Source organism: Ursus americanus, chromosome 3, assembly GCF_024610735.1.
Source record: "Ursus americanus isolate L20-20 chromosome 3, mUrsAme1.1.p, whole genome shotgun sequence".
NCBI lineage: Eukaryota > Metazoa > Chordata > Mammalia > Carnivora > Ursidae > Ursus > Ursus americanus.
The window spans coordinates 53,572,528-53,585,517 of record NC_142129.1 but is presented as its reverse complement, the minus strand read 5'-3'; the positions used below and the strand labels follow the sequence as shown (position 1 = coordinate 53,585,517).

The window sequence follows — 12,990 nt, the reverse complement described above, 5'->3', positions numbered from 1 at the left end:
ACTATTTTTTGGTTACATTTTTAGGAAAGGAATTGAGGGTTTGGGGTGATATATAATGCATGATCACTTTTCTCATTTAAAAAGTTGGAAATATAGAACCAGAATGTCTGAAATCAAAGAACAAATTATAAACTTCAGATAGGAAATTCCTGAGTTCCTTTGTGTCTGTTAGATGACATTTTAAACTTTGTTGTTCAAGTGTACTCTATGCTTATAATTATTTTACAATTGGGTGATTTTTAAGTTTCTGCTGGAGATGTGATTAAATTTCCAACCATAATTTTGAAGGTGTTAAATTTTCTTGTAATTCAGTCAGTTTTTGCTTTATAGGGTTCTGGGCTTTGTTGTTAAGCCCATGTAAATATGCAAAGGCTATGTTTTCTTAATGGATTTTCTCTTGATTTTCCTCTAGTGTTTCTATTTATCCCTGCAAATGCTTTTTGACCTAAATTTATTTCGTGTGATATTAATATTGCCATACCAGCTCTCTTTTCATTATTGTATTTTACAGTTTTAAGACACTGTTTTACACAGTTTAATATCTCTAGAAATCAAGATGCATATGTAATTGATGTCAGATTTTAATTGGCTTTGTTTTTTTTACTATGGTATTACATAAAATAAGAGTATGTCTTAAAATGGATGGTATCTTAAATTCAAAGAAATACAGTATTTACCTGGCATATCTTTTACAATCTCTTTATTTCAACCCCTCTAGCTGATGCCACTATAAATAGCAAATAGCTGGATTTTTAAAAATTTATGCTTTTTTTATCCTCTGTCTTGAAGTAGTTGAGTGCTATCTTTCTACAGTCATTTAAAAACTCCCGATTTTTACTCATTTCTACCATCTTATGTCGTGTTTTACTTATTTGCTTCTATTTTTCTCTTCCTTCTCTTGGATTGATAAAATTTGCCATATTTCCTTATGTTTACTATTCCACATTTCTAAACACATATCAATTTTCTCTTCAACCTCTCAGTAAGACCATAGCACATAAATAGTATCAGTCCTCTCTAAAAACTAGAAAAACTGAATCTGAATCACCAAGAAATTGATATTTGTACAGAGGCCTACAATTTGCTGTTAAAATAAATGAACTAATAAGAGACAAATTTTTTTTAATTGTATCAATATCCTTGCCACTTATCTCTTACAAGCTTTTATAAGACTATATTAAAACATTTATTTCTCCAGCATATATCTTTTGGTATCAAACAATAGCCAAATGAGCATTTCAATTAAACTAACACAGAGAGACATAAACTAAAATGAAAATGACATGTAATCACGGAAAAGAGTCAAGAAATAAGGATGATTCTTAAAACTGGCTTGGATGTCCAAGCTAAAAATGAGATGGCACTTATATGGAAGGGAATAGAAACAGATTTTAACTACAAATAAAATAAAAAAGAAATTTAATTCTGCTGAATTACCAAAGGAAGAGGATGAAAACAGAGGACAAAGTGAGAAAAATTCACTTTTAATATTTTTAAATCGTTGTGAATAAAATACAGTAAGAGGAAATAAAGACACTGAAAATAACAGAAATTGGACAGAAATAGGAACAAAACTGTCTAATGTAGATTAACTTAAATTTGCAGTAACTACAGACTGCTAGCACTCGCTGGGCATCCTCTGTGCCAGGCAGTGTTCCAAGTTCTTTGTATTCATCCTGTCCTCTAACCCTCACAGCAGCACTAGGGGGTATATTGTTGCCTCATTTTGGCAGATGGGGAAACTCAGATACATAGAGATTAATACACTTACCCAACATCATACTGTAGAAAGTAAAGGGGACAGGAGCCAAAGCCCAAGAATTGTGCTGCAGAGTCCGTACTCCCAATGGCTACATGCAGAGTAATCTGAGGGCAATGTCCCTGAGGACCGGCCTGGAGTAGGGAACTTCTGAGTGAACAACTATAAGAATTACCACCGCATGGCCAGAGCTCCTATTACATCCGCAGGGGGGTGTCTCAGGGCAGGAAAGCCTTGCTCATGGGCTGCTTGGGTTATTTTCCTTCCTTCCTTCCTCACGTTGCCTTTCCTTGTAATCTAAAAGCATCTTTGATCCTTATAGGCTCAAAGGAACTTGCTAACCGGGATGTTAATTTTCAGTTTTGCAATATAAGGAAGAGGAGGCATTTACAAACAGCATTCTTAATGATTCTGGAAACACTCGCCAGAAAAAAAAAAAAGGTCCAAAAATATAAAATATTTATTCACTGTACTAACTAAAAATTGAAATAAATTATTATCTTAATCAACAATGTGTGAATTTATGGCTGTGGTCAGAATAGAACACTATAAAAATATAAAATCATATAGAAAAGTGGGTAAAATAATAAATACAGGAGGCAGAAACACTGAAAACGTAAGAGCAGTCTGTTATACTTAAATCCAGTGGGAGAGGTATTAAAATATGATGTGGAAACTTTCAGAGGATTCACATAAAACAAAAATATCTAAGGACTGATTTGAGAAATTTGGATTATTTTGTTTGAAAAAAGGGAATGAATTTATAAAGATTCCTAAAGGAATCTAAATAATAATATTTTAATTACACATAATGATATTCATCACTACACAATTTCAATGCCAAAGTAAATTAACAAATATCTTGTAGACAAAATTGAATAAATTATGAAACATCACCTCACTGGAATATTATGCAGTTGTTAAAGATAATCTTGATGAAAGTATGTAATAGCATAAAATATGCTTATGAAACTATAGTAAGATGGAAAAACTTAAAACGTGGTTCAAAATCAAATGCACAGAATTATTATTATTGTGTTTTATAAAATCAGAGGAAGGGAAACAAGACTTGAACAACACATTCAAAAGTACTAACAGGGCATGTGTGTAAGTGGTAAGAATCTTAATACTGATTTTTGTTTTCCTTTTGTCTATTTTCCAATGTTTAATGAGAGAAATGCTCTTACTGTGAAAATCTTTTTACATAAAGTGGGCCATGGTGACTAAATCATAATTTGTTTCTAAAGAGGGACACATTTAGAGTAAAACAGGATGAAGAGGAAACCACAATGGGAACAAAAACAATTTCTTAAAACTGTGAGAAATTCTAACATACATTAGTATTTCATGACAATCCCTTGATTCCAATAATCTTTTCACCTTACAGGACCGGCAACCTATTGATCTTACCACCTTTTCACTACCCCCCAGCTGTCTCCCCCACAAACTAGTCTTCTGTATTGTATATTTTGTATACTACTGCACTTTTGCAAAGTGACTTAATAATAAAATAAGGACATCTAGGACATAGAATAACTATAAATAAGTGGTACTTTAAAAGTAGAAAGATAAATATACAATTAATAACCATAGGACCAGGCTTAAAATGGTAAAAAAATAAATCAGGATCACTTTGCATGTTTATTCAAATGTATGTATACCAGATGATTTTTGTCGGCTAAATATCAAAGATAATTACAATTATGCCAAATTAAATGTTTAACTTTAAACAGTTTTCTTCTTATCTTCCTTTATTCAAAACATTTTGATCCTACCATTTGAATTATTATTTAACATTTGTATAATATTTGAAACTACAAATTAACTAATAAACTAACAAAGCACTAATATATTGTTACGGATCCTGACAATGAATAAAAATTTTTGCTCAATTCAAATTTTGCAGAACTAACAAAGAAGATGACGGTCAAAGCATTAACAAATAAACATTATTCTGTCAATTATTTTGTTAAAAAGAATTAGCAGCGCCTTTTTCCATTCCCACAGACTGCACAGATTAAATTCTAAAGCATGAAAATCCTGGAGCAGGTCATTTCTTCAAATGGCAACAAAGCCAAGATCTGTTAGTTTTTGTCAAAGTAAAAAAAAGGGGGGGGGAGCTTTTTATCACAAGCTTTTTTGCTAATAATAACCCACTTTTTCATTTTTGAGAGCCTGCCTGTGAACTAGTAATGATGGAATGATCAGAGGACATATTCCTGTGATTTGTGCTGTTAAAAATTCCATTTGACACTGACAAGAAAAACGAGTACTACTCCCAATAATGTTTGCTTTCTATTTTGTGAAAATACAGTCTTCCCTTGGCAAAAACAACGGGTCCCGGGACACAAAGCCTATAAACAAGGAGGGTATTAAAAACTGGGAAAACAAAGCTCCAGTATTTCATGAATGACTTGCTCGCCTGTCACGCCAGCTGAACCAACTTAAACATTCTTCCTTGAACATTTTATCCATGTCTACAAAGGACTAGCAGTAACACACCTATATGGTCCTGTAAGGAAAATAGAAACCAGGTGAGGTTCTCCCTACCTCCACTGGAGGTAAGGACCCTGGCGCAAGGTGTCTGAATGCATAGCCTGGGGCCTGGATAGCGGCGCTGGCACTGCCGTGGACGTACCACTCACCTGGAGCCGAGGCTACCATAGGGCTCTGCTTGTGGGGGCTGATAGAGCCAAGGGGAGCACCACTTGGCAGGTGCTAGGATATCTGAGGTGGCATTGGTCATAAAACCAAGGAAAAAATTCTGTATTCTGGGTAACTAGAATGGCCAGAGGATGCTGGAGTCCACAGTTTTTTGCTGCTGAGGTTGAAGACCCAAAAGCTAAAAACAGGAGGTGAATCACTTTGCCCCTCTTTCATCTTACAGTCTCTTGCCAGGATCTCACACGGGCAAGACCTAACTGGAATTTTGCTGGCAATAAAAACTGTGCAGTATCAGAAACCCGTAATACATGGAAAAGCAGAGAAGGGCAAAAAGGGAGACTGAAGGAAAATAGACAAATGGCTGTCACATTTTCTACCTTCTATGATAATTTTTTCTGTAATATTTCTTTAAAATGATTATATCTAAATTTGCCAGTGAGAATTTGGCATCTCGTTTTTATCATCTTACCAAACAAATAAATAGATAAATAAATAAATAAATAAGATACAAATAGAAGACAAGGATATAATATATAATATAATGTGAAACATATGACTACAAACTAGTTACCTTGTTTAAGCCTGCTATTGAAAAAATTCTGATTTTTCAACTTTAATAAAGGCACATTTAGTCAGTTTTTGCAAATTACAAAATGATATCTATCTTTTCTTACTATCATGAAGCCATGTTAATGTTTTATTTAAACCTTTATAATTCTGTTCAAATTCCAACATATGATATTCATGAACAGATAACTTATGCAAGAAATAAGCAACCAAGAAAAATTTCTTAGCCTTTGGTAAATACAGATGACCTCCAGTTCAATTCTTTGCTACTCTTCTCATTGCGAATCCCTGTGCCTCTATATTAGCCTTAGTGATATGTGTGACTAATGAAATGCAGGAGGAACTGGGATTGCTGGGATTGCCAAGTCTAGATCATCACACACCTTGTAGCCTCAAGATCTCTTTGAAAACTTACTCTGGGGAAAAAAAGAGAGAGAGAGAGAGAGCTTACTCTGGGTGAAACCAGCTGCCATGTAAGAAATCCAACTGCCCTGAGGCCCCCTTGCTGGAGATATACATGTGGATCCTCTTGTCGACAGTTCCGGCCGAACCCCAACTCCTAGTCAGCCCCTGCAAGGTGCCAAGCATGAATGTGAAGCCACCTTGAACCCTCCAGACCAGCCCGTCTGCAAGCCAAGAACCACAGTCCATGCCATGATGAGCAGAAAACCACCCTGCCGATCTCTACCTAAATCTTTCAGCTATCAAACTGTGAGATACAATAAAATGCTTATTTTGAGCCACTAAGTTTTGGGACAATTTGTTATGTAGCAAGAGGTAATGGGTCGTGGTCTTTCTAATAAGGAAAGAAACGCACACTAAAGCAAATTATCCATATTAAAGGTACCCAGATTATGCTGGTTAATGTATTTAAATCACAAAACACAGTATTCAGGGATGAAGTGTTCTCATACCTTAATGATGAATTTGAAAATTAATACAATATTTGAAGGAAAATCTTTGACAATATGAAGTCGATACAAGTTGAGCTTATGGCCCCTTACTGTGATGAGTCCCTTCAAGGCACTGGGAAGGCCCCTAAAAATTTCTGTTTATAATTTGTATTCTTTTTTTCAAAGGGTCTCCTTCCCAAGTTGTATAAATTTCAGGCCCCACAAAATAGAGTCTGTCCCTGGGGAATGCACATTAATAATCCTAAAACTCTTGTAGCCCTTCTCAGTAATTTATATTTTCCTTAAGAAAATAATTCAAAAGGAAGAGGGACAGCTAAGTTTATAAGACTCTTTATCAGAGCATTATATATAATAGAAAAATAAACTGAAAATAACCCAAATGTTCTATAACATATGAATAATTGAATAAATGATAAACTATCAACTAGGGCACAATGTCATCTTTTTAAAAAGTACTTACAAAATCTCTAATAACACAAAAAATTGTTTATAGTATGGCTAAGTGAAAAAGCTAATTTGGAAAGTTTATATAAACTATGATCTCAAGTATAAAAATGTATATATTACAGATAAAAACTGAAAAGAAATTTGGAGAAGTGAGAATGGTTATGTTGAGTTGATGGTCATGAGATGCAACTTTGTCTTTAATTCTTTTTATTCACATTTGTTCTTCTAAGTCACATCCCATTATGGTCACTGCAAATGATGCAAGCTCTCTCAGAAATCACCGTCTGAGGTTTTTAGAAGAGATATCCTGTAAAAGCTGTGGCTAAACTCAGGGTATTGCTATAATGCCCAAATCTCGGGAAAGCAGACCAACCAGGCTGTGGAAGGCCACTTCTCATATCTCTGTAAAATGTGATGTGGGAAAATAAATTTGTCATTAGGAAGGTAAATTCAGACTCTTGGGGAAGTTTGTCTTCTTTCTCTTCCCCTTTCGCATCATGAATGGCAAAGCAAAACTGTTGGGAGCCAAAAATCGAAGAGCCAACACTGTTGCCATCTCTATATTCACCATTTTTACACAAAGTGGAATGGACCCACACGCACGCATGCGCACATATACACAGCTTCAAGTAGACATATTTAAAGAAACCCTTAGCTATTGTAATAATTTTTTGGATATTGTGGCATGGTGGCCAGAAATCTCAAGATCTGGGGACTAGTTCTGGGCTTGTGGCCAGCCAGTTATGTGACTGCAATGACATCTTGCTGGCTGAGAGCCTCATGTATATATCTGTAAAATGGAGGGATCGTCAAGATGTGATCACCTCTCTTTGTTATATCACACTTTTAAATAATCAGATTTCAGATGACAAAATTTTTGGCACTAGAAAAGAACCGAAAGGAAAGCCAGATTCTGACACAATTCACTGATGACAGAGCAGCGGACCCAGCTTTCCTTCTCTTCTCCAAAACAGTGCAACCAAGTGATGACCCCCGCACCCCACGTCCTTTCCCTTTAATTTTCATTAGAGTAACACAGGGAAAGACATTTTAAACTGACCCGGTGGCAGAGATACAAAGAGCCTCTAAGGAGGTCTCCCTCTTTTCACTGTGCCTCACTCGGGTGCTGGCCGAAAGCCAACTCGACCCCCGCGCTCCTGCGGCAGAGCTTCAGTAGGCAACCAGGAAGGCAAGAACGTGTCGGGCATTATAGTTCCACCCAAAACATCATTTTGCTGTATTCAAGAGCAATAAGGAAAGCCTCCCTTTCAGGTTGGTCCCACGGTGTGAATTTAAACTCACCTGCCACATCTTTCCGTTAAAAGCTGCTTTGGTACTAAAAGCAGACATGCGAACCCTTTACAACACGCAGTTCTTCTAGTCTTATCTCTAAATCAGTTTCATTACTCCAGCCTCCTATCAAAATGGCCTTTACAGAGTGATGACTCACCACTACCTCCTTGGTTTTTACTCATGGTACAGATAAGATGTGACCACATATGAAATTTCTACATAGTTTTTGAAAACTGTAAACAGGGAATTTGCCCATTGTGTTATCATATAAAGCCCTGTATTGATAATTATTCTCAGACTTTAGGGAAAGGAAAAATTTCTTCCTCCTAATCTTAATGTTTTCTTTTATTAAAAGACTGGTGTCACCTCATGCTTTGGGTTTTACTTTGGCTTCCTACTAAGGAAGCTTAGGCTAGGTTTTTGTGCATTTTCAGTAATAGCCCCATATCCCCACTTTTGGTTTGTTTGTTTAATATAAGTTATCTCCCCCCACAACCCCAACCAATCATACCCTGTCATTATTATGTGAGGCTTAGCTTCTGTTGTTAATGGTTTTCGATTTTATTGTGTGCATATTTTTATGATTAGATACTTTGAGTCATATTGGGGAAAGGTAACATATAAATATATAATGGTGTGTATTGGTATATGTATATATGTGTCTGTTGTATGCAATATATATTGTCATTCATTATCACAGAAAACATATCTTTAGAACTGAAACCACCTTAGCAATAACTTAATTAAATGGTTTCTAACATCATTCTCTCGTGCATGGAGAACCTATTTCTTTAAAGGAAATATTGTCCAGAACTTAAAGAAATAGAGTTGTAAAATAAATAAATAAAAGCAAAGTTCATCTGGTTGAAAGGTAAGGGGATAAAAGGTCACTACCTTCACCTTGCTACCACCCTGTCCACTGCGATGTGGAACTCTGGAGTCACTCCACAGAACTCATAGTTGTCCATGGTGCACATTTAAATACTACTGATCAACTTCAGTTGTCTTCTTTTACAAATATGGAGACTAAGATACGGAAGTTATGACTTATCTAAAAACACTTACCTAGTTGGTGATTAAGTCAATATCAGATCCCAGGTTCCCTGACTTCCAGATGTTTATTTTTTTCACAACAGAAAGCTAAATCCCAATATTGGTTTAACATTAAAATTGTGGGGCTTGAAAAAAAGTTGAGTGATTTGGGATTTTGTTAAAAATTAAAGAAAGTCTGAGATTGTCTTAAACTCAGCCAGGCAGCAAACACTATTTTTTCTTTTTCCTCCTCCTCCCCCGCCTATCCAGCAAGGAGCTGCAAAGATTTGCTTTCAACAGGTTCTGCCACTTGCCTAGTCCCTATGCAAACATATTAGAGCTAAATTTTTTGACCCTCTGAGTAAAGAATCATGTGGCTTTGCATTTTTTGTATATTAAATAATCATAGCTAAGATAAAGATTCTGCGGAATCTTAGGAAAAACTTGATTTTCTTTCTTGAGTGTTTTTAAAGTTGGCCTGTCTTTGATTTTTAAGATTATATGTATCAAATTCTCTTGTCCATTTAGAAAAACCTGCACGTGTTCTTATGTAGCCACCATCAATAAACTGGGGAATGAATTAAGCGAGGAATGAGTTAACTTGGAATAACCTGAGGACTGAATTAATTGAGGAATGAATTAACTTGCAAGCATGGTTTATTTTACAAATGTCTCCAGATGAAAACCAAGAAAGTAGAATGTAACTGCATTATGCACAACGGTTTCAGACAAACTCTGGATAGACCATGGAAAGTTTAAAAAGCCATATTTGAGCTGCAGAATTCAAAGTCACAATTTTTTACACTCAATTTCAGATGAAGCAGAAAACTTTCAGTCAAATTTAGATCATCTAATAGTAGACTTAACATCATGGCTTTTAGGAGAAAGATTTTTACTGTTTGTTTTCATTTTTAGTCCTTACAATATACAGGCTTATTTTTTCACTAGAATATATACACAATTTCATTTATGGAAAAATTTATTTAATAAAAACTTTTGGGGCGCCTGGGTGGCTCAGTCGGTTGTGTCTGCCTTCAGCTCAGGTTATGATCTCAGGGTCCTGAGATGGAGCCCCATGTCAGGCTCCCTGCTCAGCGGAAAGTCTGCTTCTCCCTCTCTCTCTGCCCCTCCTTATCCCTCACTTGTGCTCTTTTTCTCTCTCTCTCTCAAATAAATAAATAAAATCTTAAAAAAAACCCAAAACCACAACCATTTCAACATAAACCGTTTCAAGGATCATAAGAAGAAAACACCACTCTCTAGTGGTGAAACCTTGAAACAGCAAAGTCCTGAGGGCAGACCGTCTTCTGCCTGTGTGACAGGCACTGCCTCATCCAGGTACAGGGAGTAACAGGAGGGTCTGAAGTTTGGATATTAGCAAAGAAACCTCAAGAAGACTACAATATCTAGAGGTTCCTGAGGGCATCGGATACCTGGGGCATTGAGGAGTATGGTGGGAAGAGAAGCAAACCACTGACAAAAAGATATTGATCAAAGCAATGTCTGATCTCCTTTTATGAGGACTGGGAAAAACCTGGTAGTAATTAAACTAGTGCCTAAGTAAAGTCCCGGGGACTTTTCTGAATCAGAATTAGCCATTGAATCCAAATGCAACATGGGAGATCAAGAGGGATAAAGAGCCAAGAGAATCATGCTATTTCAGGATGTAAACAATGAACAAAGCAGGACTGCCAAAGACTTGAGTTTAATGGATGTTAGTCTCCTAGTGGGCATGAGAGGATGAAAGGGGATCAATTGGCCAGAGTAAACATTGAAGGCTTACCCAGACAAGTAAACATTTTGTCCAGGCTCCACCCTTTGATTATTCAATCATGTCTTGATAAGCTCCTGAAGTCCGCCCCTGGTCCGAGCTTCCATTCTGGATTTCTCCATTCAAATTTCACCCTCATTTTTGGTATTTTTCAGTTTTGCTCTACTGAAGCAAGATTTTTATGAGCATTACCAATTTATAAGTCAGATTACATATATATTATCCAATTAATCAGAAGAATCAATCCCATACACCCCAACAAGCAGCCTTGATATAGAACAAATCTTTCAAATGAGACGCAAAATAGGAATAGAAAGTAATAATATCAGTTGTCATGGCAGTGAAGAGCTCATGAAAAAGAGAGATGTACAGAAGACTCTTAGTAAATCCTTTTCCCATTAAAGTATGATGATGAGACTATGCAGAATGAGGCTTTACTAAATGATTAAACATTATAAACTACTTTTAAAAATGCAAAGCCCTCCATAGATACTAGATCCTATATGAGTTATTATTCTGCTGCAGTAAAAAAGGGAGGATGGTAATAATAGTAATGTGAATTTATGGAAGGCCTATCATCTCAGACACTTGTGCTTTTGAATGCCAGCTTATTAATCCTCAGGGCTATCTTAGGAGAAAAGTAGCCAATGTTATTAGCTCTTTTTGCAGATAAGAAATTGAGACACAGACAGATTATGTGGCTTATAAAGGCTTGCACAAGGAAGCTAAGAGCAGAAGGAAAATTCCTTAGCTACAAAGGTGGGAATGTGGTCCATAGATAAAGAGTTGGCAGATTTGACCTCCCCATGTCCAGATATATCAAAAAGTAGGCACCATCCCAAACAAAGCCATCTGAGGCAAATGGGGATTACACAGAGAAAGGATCTGAGAGTGTGTGGTGGAGTGTTGGAGGCAGCCGTTCAACACAGGAGAAACCGGTTAAGTACACAGGTGGAGGGTTTGGCTTGCCTTGCTCTGCCCAGTGGACATGTTGGCATCCTCGGCCTGAGCCCCATCCCTTGCTCTAGCACCACCCGCCCCCTCCACACCCTCCATCAACCCTAGGGAGATCATCATATAACCATCAGGAAGCAGTCACTTCAAAACCATGCCCTAAATAAGGATTAGAATAAGGGAATAAGTACAATTGCTCAAATTAAATAGGAAGCACACAGTGACAACAGAGCACTTATTAACATGAGAATTAAACAACAAAATGAATGAAGAGGAAATCACAGAGGTGAGTCAAGAGTACATAAAGTGTCATCCAAAATAATACTGCAGAATCTACTTTCAATCCTACCCTCTTCTTTTAGTAAAAGAAGAAAAGAAAAAAAGAAAAAAGAAAAGAAAAAGACTATTTTTATTTAAAAATCAATAATTATTTTTATTTGAAAATAATGTTTAAAATAAATTTAAAAATAAATAAAACTAAATGTTCCTCCAAAATGAATCAATAAGAAAGTTGTGAATTATACATATTTTCATAAAGGAAAAAACCCTTAAGAGCAGAATTTTAAAGCAGTTCTGATTTAGCCAAATCCTGTACAATTATTAGCAAGATAGAGAATAAAGGAAAACAAGTAGCTATACCATTTGGTATGCACATGCACACACACACACATGCATACACACGTATATACTCATTTAAAAGATTACTAGAAATGGACAGCTACAGAGAAGCATAAAAATACCTCTCCATAACAAATAGTATACTAAGTTATATTTCAAAATTATAACAACAAAAACTGAAGAAAAAACATGATGACATCCAAGAAGAAAAGAAGTTACTGAGAGACCTCTGTTATCAACATTCTCAACCAACTTACTGATCATAACAACAAATCCTGGAAGAGAAAATAAACTGTCAAATTGTGCATAGGTTAATCACAGGGACTTTGAACTTCAGGAAATTGCCAAACCCAACTCAAGACATGGAGATCAAGCAAAGTAATTACACAAGAGGGGAGCCAAAGCACTGCATGCAGCCATTAGTATCTAATTTCCTCTTTGTTTTGGCCAGGAGAAAGATTCCCCTTTATGCACAGTTAGGCTTCTAAAGCTATCCCTTGACATTATAGCCTAGAAACATGGGTGTTTCCAGTATTGGAAGTTTATAAAAACCAGGCAATATTTTCATGCCCATCCCTTGTTTGCAGGCAGAGTGGATATTCCTTGAGAACACCCAGGTATCATACACTGGCCAGCATCCATTCTGATAGGTCAGTGTCCATGCCATATCCACGTTGAATATTTTTAATATCACTCTGCATCCAGGAAAGTGTTAACCTAAGACAACCCAACCTAGCTGTGCATTGGTCTTTTTTAAAACCTTCAAAGATGACTGGGTATTATTTACTAGAGTGGATTACTATTTTTATGTTTCTTTATTTAAAAATAGATATTCTAAAGAGAGAAAGAGAGAGAAGTGATACTGTGTCATCAGAATTGATGAATCAAATGTGGAGATGATCTGGATGGATGCTGGTCCAACCCAGCAGAAGGCTAACACATGTGTAGGTATAACAAAAGACAGGAATGAA

At 36.2% G+C, this 12,990-nt stretch overlaps 1 protein-coding gene across 7 annotated transcripts in view; it reads right to left on the bottom strand.

The window, feature by feature from the left end:
• The window catches only part of MACC1 (MET transcriptional regulator MACC1), a 311,257-nt gene that overhangs the window by 117,417 nt on the left and 180,850 nt on the right, over positions 1 to 12,990 (bottom strand). For 3 of the 7 annotated variants that reach the window (XR_015723945.1, XM_045793073.2, XM_087860990.1), the window contains exon 1: positions 5,442 to 5,664. The exons of the other annotated variants lie outside the window; for them this stretch is intronic. Coding sequence is in view for 2 of the 3 variants with exons in the window: in XM_045793073.2 (XP_045649029.2) it covers positions 5,442 to 5,463 (22 nt within the window). In the remaining variant the exon portion in view is untranslated. Of the gene's footprint in view, positions 1 to 5,441; positions 5,665 to 12,990 lie in introns of those variants that run through there. 7 annotated transcript variants of the gene reach the window in all.